Source organism: Heterocephalus glaber, unplaced genomic scaffold (assembly GCF_053883595.1).
Source record: "Heterocephalus glaber isolate CG9 unplaced genomic scaffold, H.glaber_assembly_v1.0 deba00001452, whole genome shotgun sequence".
In the NCBI taxonomy this organism is placed as follows: domain Eukaryota; kingdom Metazoa; phylum Chordata; class Mammalia; order Rodentia; family Bathyergidae; genus Heterocephalus; species Heterocephalus glaber.
Genome location: NW_028258302.1, coordinates 15,236,741 through 15,264,348, shown reverse-complemented (window position 1 = coordinate 15,264,348; position 27,608 = coordinate 15,236,741). Strand labels below are relative to the sequence as shown.

The 27,608-nt window shown below is 50.9% G+C and overlaps 1 protein-coding gene across 3 annotated transcripts in view; it reads right to left on the bottom strand.

The window, feature by feature from the left end:
- The window catches only part of Slc9a1 (solute carrier family 9 member A1), a 54,646-nt gene that overhangs the window by 3,873 nt on the left and 23,165 nt on the right, over positions 1–27,608 (bottom strand). For 2 of the 3 annotated variants that reach the window (XM_004850692.4, XM_004850693.4), the window contains 9 exons: positions 9,679–10,139; positions 6,352–6,602; positions 5,200–5,417; positions 3,669–3,871; positions 1,552–1,641; positions 1,035–1,105; positions 749–922; positions 476–590; positions 267–368 (listed from right to left, as the gene is read on the bottom strand). In XM_004850692.4, coding sequence (XP_004850749.2) covers positions 267–368; positions 476–590; positions 749–922; positions 1,035–1,105; positions 1,552–1,641; positions 3,669–3,871; positions 5,200–5,417; positions 6,352–6,602; positions 9,679–10,139 — 1,685 coding nt within the window. Of the gene's footprint in view, positions 1–266; positions 369–475; positions 591–748; positions 923–1,034; positions 1,106–1,551; positions 1,642–3,668; positions 3,872–5,199; positions 5,418–6,351; positions 6,603–9,678; positions 10,140–26,845; positions 26,867–27,608 lie in introns of those variants that run through there. The other variant, XM_087215486.1, reaches the window with a different exon arrangement.

The following is a 27,608-nucleotide window of genomic DNA, read 5'->3' as shown; positions in this document are numbered from 1 at the left end:
ACTGGTGACCAAGTCTTACCAGTTCCACTTCCTTAGTGTCCCTTAAACATCCCCACCCCTCTACTCTCCCCTGCCACAGCCCTCATCTGGGGCACCTGCCCCCAGTGTCACCCCGTGGGATAAAGTGCAGTCCCCCACACCGCTAACAAGCCTCTTCAAGCTCCTCTGGGTTTCTGGAGTGGGCACATTCCTCAGAGGGGCTTGGTGGAGCACCGAGGGTGCAGACTCCCCAGGAAGGAAGGCACGGGCTCCAGTCCCGCACACACCTTCTGCTCCAGCTGCCGGGCCTTCTGTCTCCGAAGCAGCATCTGGTTCCAGGCCTCCTCATAGGGGTCAGCCACCAGCGTGTGTCTATTGTAGGACCGTAGCTGCGGGAGGAAGAGCTGTCAGGCCTGGCCACATGTGGGACATGGGGGCTGAGGCTCCTGAGGGCTGCAGGAAGGAAGGGGACAGCAGGGCATGGGTGGGGTCTCACCCGCTGCCTGGTTTTTTGCAGGTTGTTCCTCAGGATTTTGCGGATCTCCTCCTCCTTGTCCTTGGACAGTGCTGGCAGGATGCGCTCGGCAGGCAGGGCCTTGGGGTGGATGTTCCTAGGACAACAGGGCACAGGTCAGGTCTCCATGGATGGCCCGAGCGGGAGCTCAAAGCCTCAGGCCCTTAGTATGGCCCCAAAGATCTTGCACTCCAGGCTGGGGTTGAGGGTTGGGATATGGTGTAGGCATTGCCCAGATTGGCCACAGGCACTCACTGCATGGAGACTGTGGAGACGGCAGAGGGGATCTTGCCCATGCCCCCACTCTCCACCAGCTCGATGGCCTGCTTCATCTCCATCTTGTGGTAGAAGGCGATGAGCTGAGGCTCCTTGGAGCGCTCGCCAGCTATCAGGCACTTCTTCACATACTTCTTATTAAACCGGTTGAGCCTGGTGGGAGGAGGAGGGAGGTGGATGGAGCCAGCTCGTAGGTGTGGGGATGCCCAGGCACTAGGGAACCCTTACCTCCCCACTCCCCTCGCCCACCAGGCCTGCTACCTACTTGTCCTTCCAGTGGTGGTGGCCATAGTGGCCACAGATGTCCTCAATTCCTGTCAGGAGGTGGTCCAGGAACTGAAACAGGTCCAGGGCCAGGTCAAGTCTCACTGCTGAGCTCCTTCCATACCCAGAGCTCTCTGAAGGAACCCCACTGTCCACCCTATTGTCCTCTGCTCAGCCTGGCCCTGTAGTTCCAGAAGTAACCACGAGGTGTCGCCCATCCCTCACTCATCCTTAACTGGGTACCTCAAACCTATCCTGGAGGCAGCTGAGTCCCCTTCTCTGAACCCAGTTGAACCCCACACCTGTGTCAGGTTCCAATTAGAGGCAGAGATGGTGGGTGTAACACCCTGTTGGCCTCCTTTCCTAGCAGCTAGACTCCAGCAAGTGGCCTCAAGGGTCGAGGGACCTCTTTGTACTGGAATGTGGAAGGAAGAAGTAACTGGAGGCAGAGGCCCAGCTGTTCCTCATCTCCCTGAGCCTCCTCTTACAACTGAGGGCCCAGCCCCAGATTCCACTACCTGTGTGTGGATCTCCTCATTGATGGAGCGCTTCGTTTCTTGCTTTTTCTTCACAGCCAACAGATCTACCAGGGGCCGAATGGTCATACCCTGGGGGCACAGGAGGAAGTCAAGCACTCTGGTTCCAACGCCCTGGCAGGGAGGCCAGAGCCTCCCACCTCCCCCAGGGCCCAAGGTGAGGATGGTCTTTTGGCCTTGAGGTCATCTTCCAGGACGGAAGGCTGTCTGTTCTCCCCACCTCCATCCCAGAACTTAAAGTCAGGTCCTTAAGGTTGGCTTCTCCCTGCGGAAACACCCAGAAGTCTGACAGCGCAGCCTAATGACCCTCACAACAGTCACCTAGCTGGGGCCTGGGTTCAAATGCAGGCTCCAGGACAGACTCTGCAACCTGAGGAGTCAGGCCTCTTAGGGAGGGAGAAGCATCTCTGCTCTGCTTCTTGCACAGGCTGCTGAGAGGACCGAGAAATAACAGCAGCAGCTAATTTAACTGCACACTTGTCAGGTGATGGACTGGGTTGTAAGGTTCGCTAGTATTAGCTCTTTAATGCCTACAACAACTCAAAAAGGCAGGTCCTCTTACTGTTCTCATTTTACAGATGAGGAAACTGAGGCTCAGAGGAGGCCTGTATTCAGCCCTAGAGTAAGCAACTTCCTAAAGTCCCAGTGAAGTAGTAGAGCCAAGATTCAAACCTGGGCAGGCTGGGTCCAGAGGGGCATCCCTGACCCAATTCTGCATTCAATGAAAATGGGTTTGGAAAGCCATTAGCATATACAACTGCAAAGTCAGGGTGAAAGTATCTTTTGATGATGAAAGCAGGGTAAAATGACAAAAGAGGCAGCTCTCTCTACTTCAGGAGACTGAGGCAGGAGGATTGCCACAAGTTCAAGGCCAGCCTGGACTATATAGTGAGTTCAAGGCCAGCCTAGACTACATAGTGAGACCCTGTCTCAAAAAAAAAAAAAAAAAAAGATAGAAGGAAATACATCCAGCCCTAAGAGGTTTCTCTTGTATTTTCTCCCGAGAAGACAAAGATACATTTCATCTAGAGCTTTGTGAGGATCGGTGTCCAGAAGACAGAAGTGATGGTAAAGAAATGGAGGCCAAGACAGAGTTTCACACCTGCCCAGGGTCACACAGAGTCAGGTATGGTACAGCAAAGTGCACCATCCCAGCGTGGGTTCCTTGGGGACTAGGACCAGCAGTGGGGCTCTCAGCAAAGCCTGGGACACTGAAATGCTCAGAAGTCACTGACCAGCAAGCTGGAAGAATTCTTTGGGATAATCTAGCCCAGTCCCCTCACTTCACAAGCCAGGAATGGAGACACAGAGATGGGCTTTTCCCAGGGTCACACAGGCAGGGGCAGAGGTAGGGCTGACTGCGGGCCTCTTGCTACCTGACTCAGACACCTGCCCAGCTGCCTGTGTTGTGGTGTTATTCCCACTTTACAGATGCAGAAACTGAGAAGCCAAGATATTAATTACTGAAGCCCTACACTGAATCAGGGGCAGAGTCAGATTTGGGGCTGCTGACTTTACGCAGTGTGGCAGCATTTTGCTTACTTCACCTTCTGGTTAATCACTTTAAAGGGACTCCTTATCACAACTCTCATTTTACAGCTTAAAAACTGTAGCCCAAAAGGGAGGTGGCTGGATCTAGATCAAGGTGTGTGATTACTAAATTTCCCCACTGACTGGTTTGGCATAGTTCAGGTTAGGATAAGGGGTGCCCTACCCTGTGTGAGTGCTGCCCACCCTAAGAGTATGTAGCCTGGATAAGATATAAGGGAAAGAGGGTCCCTGTTTGTTGCTTCTTGCTTGCTGCTACTTCACTGCCGGCTGCCTTCTGCCTGCCCTGCTCTGCCAAGAACTGTTTCTCCTCTACGATGCCTGTCTGTCATACCACCCTGCCTTGGAGCCAGCTAACTATGGACCAAAACCTCTGCAAACTGTGAGTCAAATAAACCTTTCATCCTTTAACTTTGGGTTTTGGGTATTTTGTCTCGGCAATGAGAAAAGGAACTACAGCAGTTATGCAGCAAGTTAGCAGTGGAGCTGGAACAGAATCCAAAGCCCCATTTCAGCAATGCTCTTTTCAGGGAGTCAGGCGGGCCCGGCACCTGCACAAAGACGGTGAAGAAGATGACGGTGATGATGGCAGTGAGGAACAGTTCACACATGGGGAAGTGCTTCCTGTCTAGGAGGTAGCCCAGGGAGAAGGCGATGGCCCCTCGCAGGCCCCCGTAGGCGATGATGAACTGGTCCTTGGGGGTCAGCTTCACAATGCGGAACTTGTTGATGAACCAGGTCAGGCCCAGCACACCTGCCAGGGATGGGGGAGAGGAGGGGTCAGGCTGTCCCCAGCACCTCAGGGAGTCTGCACTAGGGTCTTCTGTATCCAGGAAGCCTCCACCTAGCCCACCCAGCTCACTCATTTCTTGAGACCCTCAGCCCAGTGCACCCCAAGTTCCTTAATGCAAGAGCTAGATGGGTCCTTAAATTGGGCTCCCCAACCTGGATATGCTTTGGAGACATCACAGAAGCCTCCAGTTGGCCAGAAGTCAGGAGGGAGAAGGGAAAAGAGAAAACAAGATTGGTGACAAGCGGATACTTATTAAACATGATGGGCTCATGGGAAATCATTATTCTATTCTGCTCTTCTATATATTTAGAATTTTCCATCATAAAACATCATTTTATTTTTTTTGGTACTGGGGATCGAACTCGGGACCTTGCACTTGCGAGGCAGGCACCGGAACCACTGAGCTAAATCCCCAGCCCCAGAAAACATCAGTTTAAAATGTAGACAGGGTCTAACCTCAACCCACAAAACCAAGATCCCTGGAGAATAAGGATCGGAAACAATGGGCATTTTAAAAAGTGCACCAAGTATACATGAAACAGCCAGGCTTGGGGAGCACAAATCTAGCCCTCATCTCAAGGGGAGGCGAGATCCAGAGAGGGGCAGCGACTTAGCCACCGAGACGAGGCAGATCTGGCACATGGAAGTGGAACCTGAGGGCCGAGGCCTGGACTCAAGGGATCAGCTTTGCAGAGAGGGGAAGGAAAGGGAGCAGCCAGGAGCCACCCCGAGCCCTTCCACACACAACCCATCCCACACCACCATATTTCTGTCCTTCCACACAACACTCCCACACTGCACCACACACCACACATTTCAGCCCCTCCATATAATGTACCACACACACATACAGTAAACATAGTAACAGAGCTTAGCCCCTACACACGTTATTCTAAATACACACAAACTACATCACACACTCCAGCCCCTATGAATAGCCCCCTCAAATACACCATGACTTTTCAGTGTCTGTATCACACAGCCACCCTATAGCCTGGCTCCTCAACTCTCAACAGAATGCATTACACACACACACACACACACACACACCCCTCAGCACCCCCCCCCCCCATACAGTACCACCACCTCCTCATGGCCTGGCCCCTCTGCTCAATGCGTTACACACACGACACCACACACAGCTCCCACAGACCCTAAAAACAACCCCTCTTCCTCATACACATGACCACCCAGCCCCTCTGAACCACACAGCCTTCTCACAACCTCACCCCTCCACACACCACATATACACACACACACTCCTCCCTTGGCCTGGATCCGGGCCTCACCCAGCACCCGGGCAATGAGGCAGAAGAGCAGGGTGCTGATGACAAAGGTCCAGTTCCACTGGTGGGAGCCGGCCACAGTGGAAACGCCAAGGAAGATGAAGATGAGGGTCTCGCTGACGCTGCTCCACATCTTCAGGAAATATTTGATGGTGGTGTGGGACTTGTGGGAGATGTTGGCCTCCACGTAGGGACGCATCACCACTCCTGAGGCGATGAGTCTGGGGTCAGCAAAGAGCAGGTTCAGGGCTGGGGATTTAGCTCAGTGGTTCCAGTGCCTGCCTCGCAAGCAAAAGGTCCTGAGTTCGATCCCCAGTACCAAAAAAATCAACCAAACAAAAGAGCAGGTTTAGAGGTGTGTGGCACTGTCCCAGTGCCCTCTGTTGCCAGAGGCTGACAGAGCCAGGATGAACAGGTGCCTGTTTACTGAGCAACTCTTGAGGGCCAATATCCATTGTGTACTTTGCACATCTATTCTTAATTCAATTGTCCCATCAACCCCACAGGGCTGGGAACAGACTTGCATTTTTCAGAAGAGAGATCTGACATTTGGAGAAATAAAGTTGCCTGCTAACTCTCATACTGTAGTAAAGGGCAGTGCTAAGGTCTGTCTAACTCTGAAGCCTGTGCCTTCTCCCCAGGACCTTGTTGGGTCTGTCCAAAGAGTGCCAAGGACACTCTTCTGGGGCCTCTCCAGTTTTTTTTCTCAGGATAACGGCCCTTCCCATACCAGGGGCACATGAGCTTTGTTCCAAGCAGTAGCCTGAAGCCTCCCAGCCTGGCACCCACAGTGGGCTCTGCTCCTGCTAGCCAGACTTCCTCCCTGTCACCCAGAATCCCCTCAGTGCTTCTGAGGTCAGTCCTGGGTTCTACCCTCCTATGCCTGGACTAACATCAACGCAGGGTGCTCTGGCCCCATCTACTTCCAGCCAGGAATTCCTTCTCCACATTCCCAAATCCCACAGAGCCCAGAAGGGCCCTTCTAGAAAGCCTTTGATGACCTTAGGCATTTAAATGGCTGTGGAGCAAGTCTGGAGCCTGGGGCTCATGTCTCATGCCTGAAGCCGAAGTCTGGGCCCTGGGGAGCTCCTGAAGGCCACACAAGTCTGGGGACTCCTCCCACACCAATCCCACAGCCTGCCGTGCTGGACTCACGCCATGATGCCCGATAGGTGGAAGAGCTCAGCTGACAGGTAGGCCATATAGCTGTAGAGGAAGACGAAGAGCGGCTCGATGACGCGGATGTGGGCGGTGAATCGAGAGGTGAAGGCTGCAATGATCCCGTAGACCACACCTACAAACACCCCGCCCAGGGCTACCACGAAAAAACTCAGGAAGCCAAGAACGATGTCTACGATGCCCACGTGGTCATAGTTGGCAAACTCCTCAAAGAGATGATACAGGACCTGGGGAGGATGTGCAGGCTGGTGGATGGGTTGGCAGGGTAGCCCCATGCCTCCCTGGGGTCCACTATGGTGATCCCATCCCCTCAGTGGACTACAGTCACAAGAAGAGACCATGTGATTGGAGAGAAACCCTAGTGCCAACCGGATGCTCAAAAACCAGGGGGCGGGCCAGGGATATAGCTCAGTGGTTTTGCTGCCTGCTGTGCAAGTCCAAGGACCCAAGTTCCATACCCGGTACCAACAACAACAAAAAACCAACCCAGGGGGCCAGAGGGGCTTGACTGTGACCTGCTGCAGGCTACACTGGTTATGAGCACAAACCCTGGAGCCAATGGACTCGGGCCGGAATTCTGGCCCTGTTGTTCCCTAGTTGTGTGCACTGGGCCAAATACTCAGTCTCCCTGTGCTTCAATTCTCCCATCTATGAAATGAGCGCAGAAAGTGTGCCCACTTTTCAGGGCTGTGGTGAGGATTAATTAATAAAGGGAAGGCACCCAGGACATTGTTAGCAGCTACCGGTACTATTAAGTTAGCCTATCTCACTCCTCTCTGGATTTCAGTCTCTCCTTTAGCACAGAGCAAGGAGGTTCAGACAATGAGCTAAAACAGCAGTTCTTAACCTCCAAAAATCATGTGGCCAGGCAATATCAGACTTGGACTCTCTGGGTGTGCTGAGAAAGCTCCACTAACAAACTTCACAGTGGTTGCAATGAACAGCCTAGTTCAGATGCTGTGGAACTAGAGACTCTCTGAGGCTTCCATCTTCGGTCTAGGAAATAGATGGTCTCTGTAACACTATTGTCAGATGTCAAAATGGCACTTCGTACACTGTAAAGCCTCTGAAAAATCTTCAGCCTAGTCAACACTAAATAACCTCTTGAGACAGGCAGGCCATGGATGCCTGCTCCCTTGCTAAATTGAGGCTCAGAGAGGTAAAACAAGTCAGAGGGCTCCCAGGCCAATAGGACTGGGTCCAGAACTTGTTTGGTGATGGCTGTGGGCTCAGGCCTCCTCAGTAGGCTCAGTTTTGACATTTTGCTTTCCTAGGGGCTGGCACTATGGTTCCCTTTTTACTCAAGTCCAGTCAAGTTCCAGGCAGTGCTACTAGCAACCAGCTGGGAGTTTCCAGGCCTGATAAGGAGAGAAGAGAAGACGTGAGGATCCATGACAGGGAAATCTCCAATGGCCCCCAGCACCTGGGCAGTCCCTGGAGGCAAGGGGGTAGGGACCTGGGGATGAGCCGCATCAGGGCACAGCCTGCCTAGGGGGCAGCTTTACTGTCTGGGACACCCATGCCCAGGCTCTGGTGCTGCCTGGACCTCAGTCATCTGGGAGACAGGGTGGGGCACTAACAGCAGACAGCCTTGTCAGCAGGTGAGCTCTCAGCCCTGGGCTACCTAACTCCACTCCTAGCTGGAGGGGATTCATGGGCTACCCATATGGGCCAATGGGGCAGGTGCAGAGGACGAGGTCCTCCCTTCTTTTGGCAGAGGCTCTACAGCGAGGCAGTGTGGCATAGCTCTGTGTTTGGGCTCTGGACTGGAACAGACTGTGCAGATGTGAACCCCAGCAACATCTCTTATCAGCTAATGTGTCCTCTTGGTGCCTCAGTTTCTTCATCTATAAAATTAGGATAACAGTGCACTTGTGGATCAGATAAGGCAATACACATCTGCACAGGAAGTACTCGATAACCACCAACAATCACCACTACGACCATCCCCACCGGGGGAGATGCACCGCGGGTACAAAGCATCTGCATCTGAGTTACCCCTTGATACAAGCACACCCACTGCTCCCAGTAGTGTCAACCTGATCCCTGCACCTACACTGATTTTAACAATATTAATGAGGGAACTCCTGTAGGAACCCTGAAAGGGGGGCTGGGGCTATGGCTCAGTGGTAGAGTGCTTGCCTAGCATGCATGAGGCCTTGGTTTGGTCCCCAGAACCGCCCCCTCCAATCTCTTGGAGGATGATGGGCTGGGTCCTGAGAGGCCTGTGTCACAAATGGGCAAATCGAGGCTCCTGTGTTATCTCAGAGCTAGACGAGACGAGGACAGAGGATTGCCTGCTCAGGCCAAGCAGCTGCTTCATCCAGCCCCTTGAGGACCAGGCAAGGGGGAAGAAAGGAAGAGCAAGCCAAGGCTCAATACCAGACTAACTGCTTAGAGGTGCTGCTTCCTGCAGGGCCGGGGTGAGCAGGGAGCGTGTGTGAGTGGGGACTAAGCACGCACACACGTTCTTGTATTTTCCCATGCCTGTGGCTGTTTTCTGCGTGGTCCCACCTAGGAGGAGGACATGAATATGCACATACACATACTTGTTTCCTGAGGAAACTGCTGGCTAGAGGACACATGCAGGCATCTGCAGCATGGCTACATACAGACCTTTGTTGGGTGCCTGTCCTCACTAGACCCTGGGAGGAAAGCACTAACACTCAGCCACTTTGCAACTGTCATACATGAGGCCCAGAGAGCTAGTCACTTGCTTAAGGTCACACAGCAAGCAAGTAGACAACCCATTTCACTTATCACCTTCTGGAGGTTCGTGGGAGGGGGCAAGGCCTCTTTCCATAATCTCTACCCCAAAACTCTGCACATACTAATTTCTAACTTAAGACAAATGAGAACTAAAGGGCCCTCATGAGAGATGAAATGGGCTATAAAGAGGAAACTGAGGCACAAGGAGAATAAGTAATTTGGCCAAGATCACATCAAAGTGAAAGTCAAGGAGGGAGCATATAAACTAGTAAGGGCAAGAGCTCAAGACCTGGAATGAGACAGATCTGGTTTAAGCACAAAGGTTCTATCACATTCTAGCAGGTTATTTAACTTCTTTGGGCCTGTTTCTTCCTCTTTAAAATGAGGACAGTTAAGTCTCTCCTCAGGTTGTCCTGAGGATTAAGTGGGAAAATCCACGTCAGAGGCCTCAGCATGGTGCCTGGCACACAGCAAGCACATGCAGGCAATGGTGGTTTCTATTACTGTTATTAGTGGGTGGGTGTGGGATTGGCTTCTGGACCTGATTTGGGCTTGTGCTCTGTGTGCATGTGGGCGTGGCCCCTGGCCCCTCACCACAGTGACGGCGTCATTGAGTAGGGACTCCCCAAAGACGAGGATGTGCAGCAGCTCATTGATGTGGATCTCCTCAAAGACGGCCAGCACAGCCACTGGGTCCACGGCTGAGATAATGCTGCCAAAGAGCAGGGTGTCCAGCAGGCCGATGTTGTTGATCTGCTCATCGCCCACCTGGCACACAGCGAACATGAGGCCGCCCAAGAAGAAGGCATTCCACAGTGTGCCCACCACGGCGAAGATCAGGATGGTGCCCAGGTTCTCTGTGAACTGCCGCAGTGGCAGGAAGTAGCCTGCATCCAGGATGATGGGCGGCAGCAGAAAGAGGAAGAAGACGTCTGACTGTAGGAAGGGGGGCGTTTCGCCCACGCCCTTGATCAGGCCCCCCACCAGCAGCCCCACCACGATCAGCAGGCAGCTCTCCGGGACGATGCTTGAGATAGTGGGGATCACATGGAAACCTGCGGAGGGCGAGAGAATGGGAGACCGTGGGCTTTTGGGGGAGCCAGGAGAGCAGAAGGTTGGGGACAAGGTTGGGGACCCGGAGAGCAGCTGGCAAGAGGTATACAGGCTTGGCCCCAGAAGGCTGCCCTGTTAACTCTCTGAGCCTCAGTTTCCTTCCCTGTAAAATGGAAGGGATAATACCAGCTTCACAAGGTTGTGGTATAAAACAAGTGATGTTTTTAAAGTGCTTTTTTCAAAGGATATTCCTATGCTGTCTTTGTCACTGTCATAAAATATTAGAAAGCAGCAGTCTATGTTGCCAGAAGGCAGAAATTATAAATTGATTACTGAGGCACTAAGTACCTAAGGCTATAAACCTACATCTGAACCCAAGGCATCTTTCCAGGCACAAGTTCAGGGAGGCAAACATCAGCTCCACGGGAAGAATAACAATCTAATGATACTGTCTGAGGGAAGGTGGTGAGTTCCCTGTCATGGAGGTATTAAAGCCCAATGCAGGCAATGAATGGTGAAGAAGTGGCACAGGAGATAGAAGAAAGCATGGAAGAATCAAAGAACATTAGTGCAGGAGGGAACCTGAGGACAGTAAGGTCTGGAGTCGGCATATCTGCAGGGCACATGCTGAGACCTCCAAGCCCAGATGTGCAGGTGGCAGACATCTGCACATAATCATGGCATGACAGGGCTCCAACAAGTCAACAGCAATGTTTTGGCATATGAGACAGAATCTATTTGCTGCCCTGTTTCTAGCCCAATTCCACCTACTCTAAAGATGGGGCAACTGAGGCTCAGAAAGGAGAGAGGACATCTCAGAAGTTCACGGTAAATGAGCAGCAGAACCAGAAGGGGACCCAGATCTGCCCCTCAGCTCCCAGCAAACTCGATTGTTCTGAAATTCAAAATTTCCTAGTCTTTTTCCCCATCAAGGCATCTACATGCCTCTCTGCTTGAGATCCACCAACCATTTCCTCAAGCCAGTCCTGGCCTGCAGCAACATGCCATTTTTTGTTGTGGCCCACCTTGGGGCTGCAAACCAGAGCTGGGAGGTAGCAAAAATCCCTGCTAGACAGGGCTTCTCAATGCCAGCTTTAACCCTAGAGTTCCAAGTTCCCTATAAGTTATTTGGTTTTGTTTATCTGATTGTTTTGTTTTTGGCAGGGAGGGGGGTGAAGGAGACCTGTGCATCTAGTTGCATGCTAGGTATCCTAATCCCCAGGGTCAACCTGGTCAGCTTTGCTCAGGCAGAAAGCCCTCACCCCTCACTAGCCAATAAGCTCTGTGGAGGCACATTTCATTTCTGGTCATCCCAGGTTTGAGGACATGGGACCAAGGTGGGTGTCTTGGGGAGCAGGGGTGGGATATTATGCATTTGCATGCATCCTGAGGAACTGCAGCAGCCCTCTTTCTGTCTCTTATAGTCTATTTAGACCACATGCCCTTAGGTCTTATAGCATTCACATCCAGGGTGGGCCTTCCCATTATCTACACCCATAACTATGCCAATCGGAGGCCTAATCACACACCCTTAATACCAGCATCACACACTTTAGATCCAGCCAGCTCTGAAAAGGTCCACCTGTGACTGCATGAGGTTTTGGGGAGACTTCTAGACACAAGCCATAGTACTTCCTGCCAACCTGTCTGGCCAGGCCACTGCTCTCAGTACCCTGAGATCCTTGGCTTATGATGTTTCTTTTTTTTCTTTTTCTTTTTCCAGTGCTGGAGTGGTGCACACTGTGCAAGCTCTCTACCACTGAGCCACACACCCAGTCTATCCCTGAGTCCTTAAGGAGAGGGGGATTCCTCCTCTCTATGGCCAAAGCCCCTTCTCTTCTCAGGTACTGACTCAGGTAATGCTAGCACAGCTACAAGTCAAGGATCATCCTCAAAACACTATCCAGGCTGGGAATGTAACTGAGTGGTACAGTGTTTGCCTAGCATGCACAAGGCCCCAGGTACAATCCCCAGTGCCAAAACAACAACAAACCCCCCAAACCCCCAAAACTATCCAGGGCCAAAAAACACTATCCAGGCCCAGAACATGAGCACAGTGCCAAACTCCCAGAAGACATGCAAAACATGTTGGAGGAAAAAAAAAATAAAAAAGAAATGTCTCCATCTTAGGCCGGAAGGCGACCTCAAAGCCACTTTGTGTTTTCCTGATTTCAAAACAGACCTGACCAAAAGTCATCTCTTATGTTGAAAAGTCTCCCAGACTTTGCAGAGTCCACCATTTATGCCCAGTGCTCAGCCAGCTGGTACACTGGGAAGGGCTGGGCCACGTTGCTCCAAGTCTCTCCTGCTGTACAGTCTAAAGACCAAACTTTCAGCATTGCCTCTGTCATCTGGTCTTGCTTCATGTTCTCCTGTTCTCCCCACAGGTACTCCTTAAGATTCAGCCAAATTTCTTGCAATTGTCCCAAATGAGCCATTCTCTTCAGCCTGCAGACTTCTGCCTAGTCTACTTTCTCTCTCTGGGCACCATTCCTGTACTCTCCACCCCCACTGTATGGCCCACACTATGTGCTTCTACTTCTTCCAGGAAGTGATCCCTGACTACTACGTCTGCCCAGGTCAGGGCAGACCTTTTTTGGTGTCTCCCTCTCTCACAACCTTCAGTACACAGCCATCTCTTGGAGCAGGGACTCCCCAAAGATGAGGCTATGCAGTAGCTCACGGATGTGGATCTCTCTGGCACCTACTGAGGTCAGACAATTCAGGCAGAAGCAGTGGAGACAGGGCCCACCCCGAGATCTGTGATACTCTGGAGGGGAGAGAGGAAGGCATGGTTGCTAATTTTGGATCTTGAATGTCCCCCAAAGGCCCATATTTTAAAGGCCTGGTCCCCAGGGTGGCACTACTGGGAGGTGGCAGAAACTTTACCCACCACCTAACAGGAGGTCTTTAGGTCACTGGGGGCATACTCTTGAAGGAGACTGGGGGGCCTCTAGTCCCCTCCTCAATCTTTTTTGCTCCCTGGGTCATGACATAAGTGGTTTTGCTCTGCCATGTGCTCCCATCACAATGGGCCTCGCTAAAGGCCCAAAGCACTACGACCAACCAGTCATAGACTAAAACCTCCAAAACTGTGAGCCAAGCCTGGTGTGGTGGCTCATACCTGTAATCCTAGCACTTGGGAGGCTGAAGAGGAGGATTACTGTGAGTTTGAGGCCAGCCTGGGATACACAGTGAGTTCAAGGCCAGCATGAACTACATAGCCAGACCCCATCACAAACAAACCAACAATCAAACCAAAACCAAAAAAAAAAAAAAAATGGCTATTGTGGCTTTCTTCATGATAGCCCGCCCTGCTTTTCCCAGGGTGTACTTTTTCTCCTTCACTTGGCCCAAGCTTGCTCTGCAGAGCCAGTTTCTCCCTCACTCTTTACTTTTACTTTTTTTTTTTGGTACCGGGGCTCGAACTCAGGACCTTGCGCTTGAGAGGCAGGCAGCAGAACCACTGAGCTAAATCCCTGGCCCCTTTACTTTTACTTTTTAAAATAAACTTTGCCACTGCTTTTTGCTTAAAAAAAAAAAAAAATTAACACAAGGCTTTAGGAGAGTAGAGCTCTTGCAAGACACAAGCCAGAAAGCTGCTTCCCAATGCAAGAAGTCCAGCTCCAGCCAGCTGATTCTCTTTGAGTTTTCTGGCCCTGCACCAACAGGTGTCTTATGAGACAGCAGAATCTAAAGAGCCCAGGGCAGGGCTTCTACCTCCACCAAGTCATGAAAAAATGCCTCCCACTCTCTGTGCCATCAGTCCAACCTACAGAGCATTCCTGGGCCATAACATGCCAGTGAGCTGGAGACCCAGCAACAAGTTGGTCACAGCTCCCGGAGGAGAAGGAGGAAGGTATGTAATGAAGCAAACCAAGGACAATAACATGAAGGATGCGTCTTGTTCCTGAAGGTGTCCTACAAGCCAGCACTGTCCTGGCTGTGTACATACCATCATATTCAGTCCTCACAATAGCCTGTGAGGTAGGTATTCTCCCACCACAACCTTTCTGTGGTACTAGGAATTGGACCCGGGGCTTTTGCACTAAGTTACATCCCCAGGCTGTTCATTCATTCATTCATTCATTTATTCATTTGTTCATAAACTGCCCAGGCTGGGCTTGATGAGATCCTCCCTCAGGTGTACACACCATGTCCAGCTTGTGCCCATTCTGCAGAAGACAAAGCTGGGCTCTAGAAGGTGAGGTGGCTTCCTGTGAGTAGGAGAAGCTCCTATACATAGCTTAGGTGCCTCAAACCAGGAGCAGAGAGATAATCAGTCCTTTGCTCAGATACCAGTACTTTTCCTGAGAGGGTTGTGCCGGGCACTGGGACAGTGAGGCAGCTTAGTCTCAGTACCTCTGTGAGGAGCTCACAGGGGTGGCCATGCTTTCTGGACCATAAGACCACTGACATAGGTAGACAGCTACAGGAAGGATGAGAAACTGTAGAGTTCCAGAGGAGGAGAACACACTTCACCAGGCCCGCCAAGGACTAAGTCCTGGGGCCTCCTGATTTGGGGAGTGGCCAGCAAACCCTTCTACTTAAACCAGCTCCCAGGGTAACAGGCTGGAGCTGTATTCCTGAAGCAGCCCCTGCCTTCCCCTAGTCTTCAGTTTGGCCTGGACTCCCAGAGAGCAGCAGAAGCTCTGGGCCCTGGAAAGCACTCAGGGCAGGGAAGGGCAAGGCTGGGCTGGGCCGGGCCCAGACTTTGGGGTGAAGTCTGGATCTGGCCCACAGTAGGCGGCATATTACTGGAAAGTGCTTCCAGGGTGGGGGAGGGGTGAGCTCTGTCCGGAGGAGGACGCTCCTTCCAGCTCAGAGAAGGGAGGGGTAGCCCTGGGCCTGTTTTCCCAAGGCCCAGAATACACTGATTCTCCCCACCCTGAAACTCTTAGGGGTCCCTCAAAGCATGGGAAGCTTGCCGACAGACAGTAGATGTGGTGAAAGGGCATGGAAGAATGGAGGGTCCCAGGTACCCTGATACTGAAGCAAGATCCCAGAATGCCAAGTGAGGTGGAACTTCCCAGGGCTCCAACTAGTGACAGTGGTGATGTCACCAGGATGGAATTAGGGTGGGGCGGGGCAGTCAGAATCAGATTCAGACATGAGAGCTGGAACGGACCCATGGAGAGCATTTAATTCTCCATTACATGGTTAGGAAAATGGAGACTCAAAGGGAGCCAGTGACCTGTCAGTGGTCATACGACCAGTTCCACCAGAGAGCAGTGCTGCTCCAAGGGCTCCTTTCTGGCACGGTCCTCCCAGGGGAGGAGGCAAGAAGGTGTGGAATTCAGCACCTGAATCCCCAGGGCAAACTCTGTTCTACTACTCAAGGCTGTGTGCATGCACACATGCAGGTACGCAGACGGACATGTCACCAAACCTTGGGTTGGTGGGAGCTCTCAGCCGTTCTGAAGCTGTTCTGCCCTTTACCTCGAGAACATTTTATCCACATCTCTCAGACTGTCCCCATCTGCTCAGACTGGCACTCTCAGTTGCCAGGGTGACCAGATCCCTATCCCACTTCCCACAGCCCTCCTCTGGCCAAGAAGTCAGAGGGGAGTGCTGGGAAGGGGACTGCAAGGCCCACCAGCACTGGGCCACCAGGGACCCAGGGTAGGCTGGGGGCTCTGCCGCCCTATTTCCAATCCTGAGGACTGAGCTGGGGCTGCAATTAGGTCAGGTCCCAAGGGATTTCGACTTGCACAGTGGTTCCATTTCCTTAACTCCCTCTTCAACTGTCCCAGCAACCAGTCTCAACTACATCAGTGAAAGGTAATACCTCACAATGAAAGCCCAGCACTCAATAGTTTATACAATGCACTCTGACACTTTTTATCTCGTTTGCTCCTCACTACATCTCTGGGAGGTAACAATTTTACAGACTAGGAAACTGAGGCACAGAAAGGTTAAACAACTTGCTAAAGTCACACATCTGGGAGTTGGGATTCAAAACCTAGGCAGTCTGGCTCCAGAGTCTGTGTGCTTAACTACTCGCCACATAATTCCTAGTTTTCTTCAAATTTTGTTTCCAAGGGGAGCATCTGCCCACTACTCTTCGAAGAGGCCCAAGGCACTTCCCAGAGACCCACGAGTAGCCATTTCCTCTGTGAAATGGCTGTGAGCTCTTCTCCAAGGAAGTCTCCCACTGTGCCCCTTCCCCTTTATTGGCCTTGTAAAGACCTCAGGAAGTCCTACCTTTGGAAGCCAGCTCCTCCTGAAAGCCTTCTGGAGCTAACCCAGCTAGAAGGAGTGAGTCTTTTCTAGTAGCTCTTAGGAACACTGGCAGTTAGTTCAGAATTTTGACCCTTCTCACCATCAAGGCCAGCTGTGAGCACCAAGGGGCAAGATAAACTAGACAGGGCTGACCCAGCTGCTGCCTCAGTGGGTTCCCAGTAGAGAAGACACACATGTGGCACCAGCCACCCTGCCCTGTGTTCCACCTCCAGCCAACTGGGTTCCAGCTGGGGAGCAGCAGGGTGGCCTGTGCAAGATACTTTACAGCTCCTTCCCCAGTTTCCCCAGCTGTTTAAAAGCCTGCTTCAGAGCGGGTCTGGAGTACAGGGAAAGACAGTAAGGTAAAGAATGCCAAATAATGCTGGTATACAACAGTAATGGAAAGTGGTGACTACCACTATTATTTTCTTGAAAACCTGAGTGAAAGCAGGTGTGGTGCACAAGCCTGTAATCCCAGAACTCCGGAATCTGAAGCAGGAGGATCACAAGCTCAAGGTCATCCTGGGCTACAGAGTGAGTTCCACACATAGCAAGACCCTGTCTCCAAACAAAACAAAACCTAAGTAAAACATGAATAGTAAGTTAGCGTGACCTGTTGGTGTTCATGTGTTCATTGCTGGGCTATAAGTTCCTTGAGGGTGAGAATTTTCTAGTCATCTGATCTCCAGCTTCTAGGTCAGAGTAGGTATTAACTACTTGTGAATTGAGATAAAGCTGATTGGTCACCCAGGTGAAGCACTGCATGCCTATAATCCTAGCTATAGGAGGCTGAAGCAGAAAGATCTCAGGTTCAAAGCCAGCCTGGGCAACTTAGCAAGACACTGTCTCAAAATTTTTAAAAGTACAAAGGGCTAGGGTTGTAGCTCAGCGACCCCTGGGTTTGATACCCAGTACCACAATCAAACAAAAACGAAACATCTGACTCAACTTATTAGATGTAAGGTACAGGAAAGAGGGAGGAGGTGGAGATGGAGCTGCGCTTTCAAGAATATGTGGTATTAGCTGGAGGTGGTGGCACACACCTATATCCCAGCACTCAGGAGGCTGAGGCAGAAGGATTGCCACAACTTTGAAGCTAGCCTGGGCTACATAGCAAGACCCTGTTTCAAAAGACCAAAAAACAAAACAAAACGGGCCGGGGATTTAGCTCAGTGGTTCCACTGCCTGCCTTACAAGCACAAGGTCCCCAGTTTGATCCCCGGTACACAAAACAAAACAAAACAAAACAGAATACGTGGTATTAAAGAAAAAAAAAGTAGGCGGTGTTCCCAGAGCAGGGACCATTTGGACTGGGCTTTGAAGGATCAATAAAAGTACAGTGGACCCTTGACTTGCGAACTCAATCAGTACCCGAGGGCTGGTTGTAACTCAAGTTGATCGTAAGTCAATACAGCTGAGATCTGGATATTTACCTGGGTACACACTATAGACACCGTGAGGCAGATGAATCTTCCATTAACATAATTAACCCAAGTTGTTCATATGTCAGGCCAGTCATAACTTGAGGGTCCACTGTATGCCTAAAGAGAAAGGGGGTGTATCTTCTAAAAGGCCTTCCACAGTACCTTGCACGCAACAAATGGATACTACTTGGGTAATGAAAAACAGGAAAGAAGACAAACAGGAAGGCAGACTAGCTTCATCAAGTCTTTGCCAACATACACACAAGGAGACTGTTGTGAAAATTAAGTGAAGCTGGGCGTGACAGCACCAGGTTGTAATCCCAGCCACTGGGGAAGGTGAGGCAGGAGAATCCCAAGTTTGAGGCCAACCTGGGCAACTTAGTGAGATCTTGTCTCAAAATAAAATTTTAAAAAGGGCTGGTGACATAGCTCAATGGTAGAGCACTTGCCTAGCATGTGCAAGGTCCTCTGTTCAATCCCCAGCATCCCGCAAAAAGATTAAATGAGATGGTGTGTAAAGTACTTAGCACAATACCTGGTACACGGGTCTGAGTCCCATTTCCTCTCAGTAACTAGGACGATGATGCTACCTCCAAAACTGGCTGTGTCATTGAGATACTTTAATTAGAACTAACTGGCCCTGGTACCTCAAAGAATAACACTTTTTTTCTTTCTTTTTTTTTTTTTTTGGTGCTGGGGATCGAACTCAGGTCCTTGTGCTTGCGAAGCAGGCAGTGGAACCACTGAGCTAAATCCCCAGCCCAGAATAACACTTTTTAAAAACTATAAGCAACCCCCCCAAAATAAATAAAACTATAAGCCAATAATGTCCACTCAATAGGACTACATGTGATCGTGATCCACTTTAAGATGTACTTTCTGGCACAGAGAAAAGAGAAAAGTGTGTGTTGACACATACAGCATCTGATGTGCGGTGCCAAGCTGGGGCTTTTACACCTCTCTTCTCATTTCATGTTCTGCCTAGACCCCCATTTGGTGGATGAAGAACGGAGGATCATGGAGGTGATCCACCCAAGGCTCCCTGGCTGGGAAGGCAGTCATAATTAGAACCCAAGTCTCCTAATTACCAGTTCCTGCGCTCTGCTGCTCCAGCGAGACTAAGCCTGTCAGGATCAACAGGAAGAGAATTCAAGTCTGCAACACTACTCCCCCACAAAAACTGCCATAAATAAATCTGTTCCGAGTACCTGGGCAGGACTCATTCTGCACACACTGGTGGAAGTCAGTCTCTCTGTGCCTCTCCCCAACATTCTTCCAAATAGCGCCTCTGTTTCTTGCTTGTTTCAGTCCACATTTCAGGGAGTCTTACTCGGTTGATCCCCACCTCTAAGAACATCAGGTGGATGAGAAAGCAGCTAAAAAGCTAGCAGAAAAAAGCAGCAATGCTAGATTGGTTGCCCAAGGCCTGGACAAAAGAAGGCTGGCCGGAGAGCCAAGACCAGGTTGCTGTCCCAGCTCTGCCCTCCAGTAATCCTGAGCTCTGGGCTAACCACTACAACGGAAGGGCTTCAGTTTCCTCTGTGCCAACGGGAGACTCAAGGGTTGGCCACAGAAGCACCTTGTACACCGTGAAGTGGAAGAGATGGCTAAGACCGGAAAGGTCTGAAGAGGCATGGCGGGCTGGAAGGGGCTGGGCAGCCCCCAAGTAATAAGCACAGTGATGCAGCTAGGAGCCCTTTGTCGGATACCCAGCAAGAGAAGCTGTTGCAGCCAGAGGCTGGTGCACTGTGGTCAAGACTCCAAGGTCAAGGACCTTGGCTCTGGGGACAAGCCCCTCACAGTGTACTGTTTTTCTCTTGGCGCCCCCTTCTCTTCAAAACCTTCCATTCATCAGCCTCTCTACTCAGGGTCCAGATGTCCCCCAACCCCACATCTACACGTACACCGGGAAACTCTCCTCCTCAAACTTTACCCACTTCTCAAAACACAGTTAGGTATCGCCTTCTCTGAAAAGCTTTCCCTGCACCCCCAGGCTGAATCAGGAACTCTTCCAAACTGAGGTGCTAGGTGCTGAGGTCTGTGAGGGACCCCAGCACCCAGCCCCCAGCCCTGGGTCCTGAAAAGATGATGCTCAGGAAAAGCAGGTTAAGAGGGCTAACGTTTAGCCTCAATGGTGGGAGAAGAGTGTGAACAAATGAACAGAGAGTGAACCTCAAAGCTGTCTGAAGCTCCTAAGGTCTGCAGTCAGCCTGGAAATGAGGCTGGGTAATGAAGGAGACACGGGGGTGTGGGCCTGAGGCAGGCAGCCGGCAGAAGGAACTGGATGCTGCAGGCAGAAGGAACTGGATGCTGCAGGCCTCAGAGGGTCCCCCAATCTTCACACGAGTCCCAGACCTCAGCCCGGCCCCAGGGCCGCTGTCCCAGCCTGCTGCCATTCTACTGCCACTGGCCTTTGCCTTGGGGCTCAAAGACCCCCACCCCACCCTGCAGCAGCAATTTTGGGGTCCAGCCAGCCCTCCCCAGTCACTCAAGCTCTCAATAAACCAATGTTGGATGAATTCCACGCAGCAGATTCTCCCTCCCTGCAGTGAGGCAGAGGATGACTCACACAGGGGAGGGGAGCGGAGGGAAAGGGACCAGGACAGCAGTAAACAGTGTGCTGAGACACAGAACAAGGGCAGCAACGGTGCCTTTGCTGCCTGTCCAGGGCCACGGCTCCAGCAGCTGGCAGGGGGGTTACCTGGGGTAGGGGAGCGGAGGGGAAGGGGTTTTACTTGGGACAGGTGCGGTAGGAATTCAAGCTCCTGACTCTCAGGGCCAGCCTGAGTCTCTGGTAGGTGACCAGGTAATTCTTTTGATTTTCTCAAAGTGGAACTGTATTGCTTGGGTTTTTTTGTTTTCTGCTGTACTGGGGTTTTAACCCAGGGCCTTCACACTGAGCTATAACACCAGCCCATTTTTTATTTCTTAGTAAGTCACTAAGTTACCCAGGCTGGGCTTGAGTTTGCAGTCCTCCTGCCTCAGCCTTCCAGAATAGGCCTGTACCATCATGCCCAGGTGCTTTGGTGATTTTAAACAGAACCTAAGGTCATCTAAATTTTTTCTACAATGGTATATAAACTCTTTAAGAGGAGGATCATTTCTCAGGGATTCTTCCCCTTTTCCTTTTTGTTTTTGTGTTTTGAGACAGGGTCTCACCAAGTAGTTCAGGCTGGCCTTGAACTCACTATGTAGCCCAGGCTGCACTGGAACTCATGGTGATCCTCCTGCCTCAGCCTCCCAAGTGCTGGGATTACAGGCGTGCACCACCACACCCAGCCCCCCTTCTCCAATACCTTCTATCCTAACCCTCATTCCAGTGTATGCTGTTAGGTTAACCAAAGTTAAATTCAGTTTGGTTCTGCATCCCTAGCTTTAAAAATATGTGTAAAAGGGGGCCGGGGATTTAGCTCACTGGTTTCATTGCCTGCAGCACAAGCACAAGGACCCAAGTTTGATCCTTGGTAACCCCCCGCCCCAAAAAAAAACACAACAAAAAAAATATGTGTAAAAGGGCCGGGGATTTAGCTCAGTGGTTCTGCCGGCTGCCTCGAAAGCGCAAGGATCCGAGTTTGATCCCTGGTACCAAAAAAAAAAAAGGTGTAAAAGACAATTTTTACCATAAAGAAGTGATAAATGTTTGAGGAGACAGATGTTTAACCCAATTTACACATTAAACAATGTAACTCACAGAACTCCTTTTTTTTTTTTTGGTACCATGGATCGAACTCGGGACCTTGTGTTTGGGAGGCAGGTGGCGGCACCACTGAGCCAAATCCCAGGCCCCACATTAAACAATATAAACATCTATAGAAATATCACATGGTACCCTGTGAACATGTACAATTTGTGTGTGTGCATGCCCACATGTACGTTGTGGAACAAAAAATAAATTGAAAGCCAGGTGTGGTGGTGCATACCTGTAATCCCAGTCATCAAGAAGGCTGAGGCAGGAGGATCTCAAATTCAAGGCCAGCTTGGGCAACTTAGCAACATAGCAAGACTCTGTCTCAAAAAATTTACTTATTTTTCTTCTCAAAATAAAAAATTTACAAAAGGTTAGACATAGCTCAGCATGAAAACCCTGGGTTCAATCCCCAGTACTGTAAAAATAAAATTAATTTAAAAAGTTATATATAGCCAGATGTAGTAGTGCACACCTGTAGTCCCAACATTCTGGGAGAGTGACTCAGGAGGATCGCAAGTTAGAGCCCAGCCTGGGCAATTTAGCGGCTCAGTGAGACCCTGTCTCAAAATTTTAAAAACCAAAAGGTTATATATAAATGGTCAAACTGCTTCTATGGCATACAGGCTGCTCTAAGCACTTTACTATGGCATCTTATTTCATTCTCTCAACAACCCTACCTAGTGCAGTAGGTGCTATTACCGTCTCATTGTAAGATACATGAAGAGAAGGTCAGAGGATGGCCACTTACTTGCCCCTGGACACATGGCCAGAACAAAAAGCAGTGTTTTGGAGCCATGTGACGCTGGGCTGACCCCATCCCTCATAGCACACCCTCACTGTGCAGCTACCTCGTAGGGAGGGCCTTGCCTGAGCCATAGTAACGGAGCAGTCATCCAGCAATGGCGTCAGAGTGGAGGCTGGTTTCTCATGTCCTGATGTCCTCTATGAGGAGCCCCAGACAGGCTTTCTTGTGTCACTGGCAGTGAAATCAAAGGGCCTTTGCTTCCAGTTTCTCTGTACCTTCATTTAACTTCACGGTATCATTGGCATCAGAAAAATCTAAGTGACATTCCTGGCAATGGGGGCTCTCCTTGGCTTCCAAAACTTCAAACCCTGAATGTGGAGGAAGTACACACACAGAATGCTGGAGCTGGAAAAGAACCTGGGAATAACCTGGTTTCAAGCCACCATCCCTGCCATTCCTGGTGGCCCTGGTGTGTGACTCCCTGGCTCGGCTCTTCCTCCCCATGGTCACCCCACTGCTGGCCAGTCCATGCTTCCTCAGCAGCTCTCAGGATATGAGGCCACATGAGGAGCTCCAAGTGCCAGTTTGCCCCACATCTGAAGTGCGGTAGGGGTGGAGGAGAAACAATCAGAGAGGTTCTATTTCTAGACACTTTAGAGCCATGGGAAAGCTGAACTTTTCTTTTCAATGAGGGTAGAGTATAATGCGTAAAATGCAAATTTGGGGGAAAACTGAAATTGAATATACTAATACCTTTTGATCATAGTGTCCCTTCCAGTTAAAATTTGTTTAGCCGAGAAACATAACAATGTATAGTACAGTGGTATCTCTGTTCACAAATGCTGTTGTTTGTGAACAATTTAGTTTGCAAACAGAAGTATTTGGCAAAATTTTGTTTTTGTTTGTGAACTCTGCCTCAGGTGATGAACATGACTGCAGCCATCTTTCCCACATGAACACGAACATGGTCATCTTTTCCAGAATCATGGAACGTATTAAGTTTGTGAACCAAGGCACCAGTGTATTAAAGTTATATATAACTTCAAATTGCTGAGAACACCATCATACTGGAATACAGACAGGTAGAGTATTGAGAGGTGACAGTAGGGAGGCAACACAAAAAGAAATCCTACAATTTCCAGTGCAGTCTACCACTGGTTGTCCTAGAGTCTTGTGGAGCCAGACATAGCCCTCCATGAAGAGTCTGACTACGCTGGAGGGTTGGGTGGTTGTTTCCCCCTCCAGACCACAGGCAAGTTCCTACCCTGTTCGTCTTTATGTCCAGCACTGAGCCCAGGGCCTGGCACATGGCAGAGAGCACAACTTGGCTGGTGAGCCTGCATGACCACCTAGGGGCTGAATTCCTATCCGACCCAACTTGCTCTCCAGCAGTGGGCACTAAGCACATCAGCACTAAACTCTACTGAATTGGCCTTCACCTTGAAGGGCCTGCAAGGAAAGCAGCGATATCTAGCAAGGCAGGACAGGGAAATGAGCATGGTGTAGATAGAGGGTCTCTACTGGGAGCAAATAACTGTGAAGGCTGGAGAGGAAGTGGCTACTTAGATGGTTATAAAGCAGCCTTTTCTCTGGTCCTCACCACAACCCTGAGCAGTAGATAGCAGATAAGGAAACAGAAGTGTAAAAAGGTCCAGAGACGACCCAAGATCACAGGGTGACAGTGGAGCCAGGTCATAACACCAGACCACTGACTCCCAGTCCAGGCTCACCCAGGCCCAGGCAGTGAAAGGCCTTAAACACCCTGTGAGTATGTGTATGTGTGGTAAGCAATTCCCAATCAATGTGGTGAGCCAGGCAGAGCTAGGGCTGACCTGGAATGACATGAAGCCCTACCCACACACACCTCAGGGAAGTCACGAGAGATGGTGCTGGCCACCCAAGCTCAGCACTCTGGGATGAAGCAAAGCTGTCCAACCACCCAGCCATCAAACCTAGGCTCCAGTGGTATCCAGCACTGCCTCCTACACAATCCAACAGGATGGCTGAGGCCTCCACTCCCACCTCTAAATGCCGAGAGACCAGAAAGATTCTGATAAGCTAGGTGTAGTGGCACACACCTGTAATCCCTGCACTCGGGAGGCTCAGGCAGGAAGATTGCTGCAAGTTCAAGGACAGCCTGGGCTACATAGTGAATTCAAGGCCATCCTGGACTATATAGAGAGACCTTGTCTCAAAAAACAAAAACCAAAAAAACCCCCAGAAAAATTCTGAGAGATTCAGAGGGAGGAAGAGCCTGTACCCAGCCCAGGCTTCAGTTCACTGGGTGTTCTGAGCAGGCCCTTGACGTTCTCTGACCTCAGTTTCCCCAATCCCAGCAGCTTGCTAAGAGCCTTTCTAGCTCTGACATCTGACCAAGGCGTCTGTTGCGGGACAAAGCCAGGCTCTGTAATCCCTGTTCCTGCCAACAAGTATGGCGACTGGGCCCAGGACAGTGTCTGTTGATCACACGAAGCAGGTGGGGCAGTGGAGCTGGCTTCTGATCCTGTTCTAGAGTTTTGAGTGGGGCCAAGCCAGCCCCTGTCAGTGCCTTTTTGAGAAGGTTGGTGGTGCATACCTGTATTCTCATTTATTCCGGAGGCTGAAGCAGGAAGATGACAAATTCAAGACAAGTCTAGGCAACTTATCAAGATCCTGACTAAAAAGAAGAAAGAAAGAAGGACAGAAAGAGAGAGAGAGGCTAGGGATGTAGCTCAGTGGTAGAATGCCTGAGTCACTCCCACTACAGCAAAATAAAAAAATAAAACTAACTTCTCTGTGGCTTCTGACAAATGGTACTGCCCTGAGCCTCAGTTCCTTCCTCTCAGGCCTAAGAGGGATAACACTGGAATAAGCAATGTCTGTGGTACGGCATTGCTCGGAGAAAGAGAAGAGATTAGAGGTAAAAACATGCTGGGGAAAGCAATAACAAAAGCAGCCATCCAGAGATGGGTAGAGATCACTATGACAGTTCTGCCTTCAGGGAAGGCACAGGGGTAGATAACAGCGTTTTGGGTGAAAATGGGATGCCAAGGGGGCTTCTGTCTTCTGCAGGGAAGGATGCATCTACTCTGCAGGGCTTGGCCTACTCTGCAGTCTGGTGTGGGTTCAACCTGCCTGGAAGTGAGTTCAGCACAAGCACAGCGCAGGCATAAAAGCAAAGGGGCTAACACTTTGCTGCAGCTACAGCCCAGTCCCACTGCCAGACCCTAGTGAGGCAAGGGCCCGGGTATCAGGGCAGCAAATCAGGGTAGGGGCAAATTCTTTCTGTGGTTGTGTAGCCAGCACTCTGGGGCCTGTGGCAGAGGGACAGGGCCCCACCTGTAAGCTGGGAGATGCTGAGAAACACGGCAGGAAAGGGAGACATCTAGAGAAACATACAGGGAGTCAGCTCAGGAATCTGTCGTTTTATCCCAAACTCAGCTACCAGTAAGGAAGGCAGAAAGGCCTGGGGTTAAGAGTGAGCAGAGAATCAGGCAGCCTGGTCTCCTGCCACCAACCAGCCATGTCTCCTTGGAGGTACTGAACCTCTGACCCTCAGTTTCTTCATATGAAAAGGGCATCTCGGAACATTTCCATCTTAAAGGGCTGTTCCCAGGAAATTCAGTATCTCAAACTACAGCCAAAGGTACTGTCCCCTCTCTTTAGGGCCTGCTCCTGGGTCCTGAGAGGGGTTCTGGCATCAGACACAGCTGCCAGAAGCAGCCAGAAGCCAGGGGACCAGGGCACACTCAGAGGTGGCTCTGCAGAAGCAGAGCATGGTCATGGCTGGTTTCAGGCCACAGGAGTCTCAAGGCACTGAGGGAGGCCGAAGGAGGTGGAAGCCCTCTGGAGCCCCGCAGAACCTGCTCCTTGTCACCTGTAAAATCTGCAAAACTCCTTTACACAGAGACCATGATGGTGACACAGGTCACAAGATGGGCTTGGTAAAAGCTGCAGGTACCCTCTCCGGGCCACATCCTGAAAGCCTCCCAACACACTCCTCCTGGCAGACCCCCAGGAAGGTGGGGGCCATAGGGGCAGGCTTGGAGGGCCTCACTTTGCTCCCCCCCCCCCAACACACACACTGGGGACAGTGTCATTCAGGTCTCTAGGAGCCAGGAGATATACTGAGTGGAGGGGAGAGCTGAGAATGCTCAGAGGAGGCTGCCCTTCAGAGGACACTATAGAGAAATGATGAGGATGTGGACAGCAGCAGGCTTTGAGAGCTCAAGACCTCTCATTGGGAAGAAAGGGCACAGATAGAAGCCAGAGGAGACTAGAAGAGGCAGTGCTCTGCAAGGCCATCCAATCCAACCTCTTCTCACAGAGGCAAAGAATGAACCTCAGAGAGGGGCAGAGACTTAGCCAAGGTCACAAGGCAAAGTGGTAGCAATCTGGGACTCACATTAGGATGGTTTACTATGAAACTGATCCTCTTGTACCCCATGGTGCCAAACCACTTCACTTTTTTTTTTTTTTAAAGACAGGGTTTCTCTATGTAGTCTAAGCTGGCCTTGAACTTACTATGTAACCCAGGCTGACCTTGAACTCTCGGTGATCCTCCTGCTTCAGCCTCCTGACTACTGGGATTAGGATTACAGGTGTGTGCCACCATGCCCAGCCACACTTCACTTTTGACACTTTGCTTACCTTAACTTCATGATTCTCCTCATAGCCCTCTGACCTGGGTATCACCGTCTTCACTCTACAGCTGAGGAAACTGAGGCAGAGAGAGGTAAAGGGACTTAACCTGGACCTGAGGCCTCATCTTTCTGCCTCAGAGCCACAGCCTCCAACCATGCTACCTGCAGCCCTGGACCCCACTTTCTGTCCTGCTGCTGGACCGCGTGGGGAGTATGGGGAGCAGCAGCCAGGGTGCACTGCCAGCTCTCTCACTCCTCTGCTGTGTGACCTCAGACAGGCAGGTCATCCACCCACTCCAAACCTCCAGCCCCTCTAAGGCCCAGAGCAGTGTGATCATGCCCTCAGTCTGCATATTCCCAGAAAGGACCCCAGCTAAGGGAATGGAGCCACATGGCTGCACCTCCCAGGCCTGGGTCTGCCTCTGCTTAACACTGTATGTGCTGCCTTGGGGACACAGCAGCCCTCCAGCCGGATGCCACCGGAAGGGAGAATTACCAGCAAGCTCTGTGTTTCCCTTAGCCTCAGCAGTGCCACGAGGCAGACATCACTGTTTCCATTTTCTAGTGGCCCAGAGCTTTAAAAAACCTGCTCAAATGACACACAGCCAGCAAGCAATCAAACTGGTATTAGATGCCAGGACTACTTGATTCCAGAGGGCAAGTTCTGGAAGGCCTGATGACTTCATGCCAGGCCTGGTGACTGCCTCCTGCCAATGAATTGTGTCTGAAGCATAGGTCTGCGATGAGGACTGGGAAGGAGGCTAGAGCCC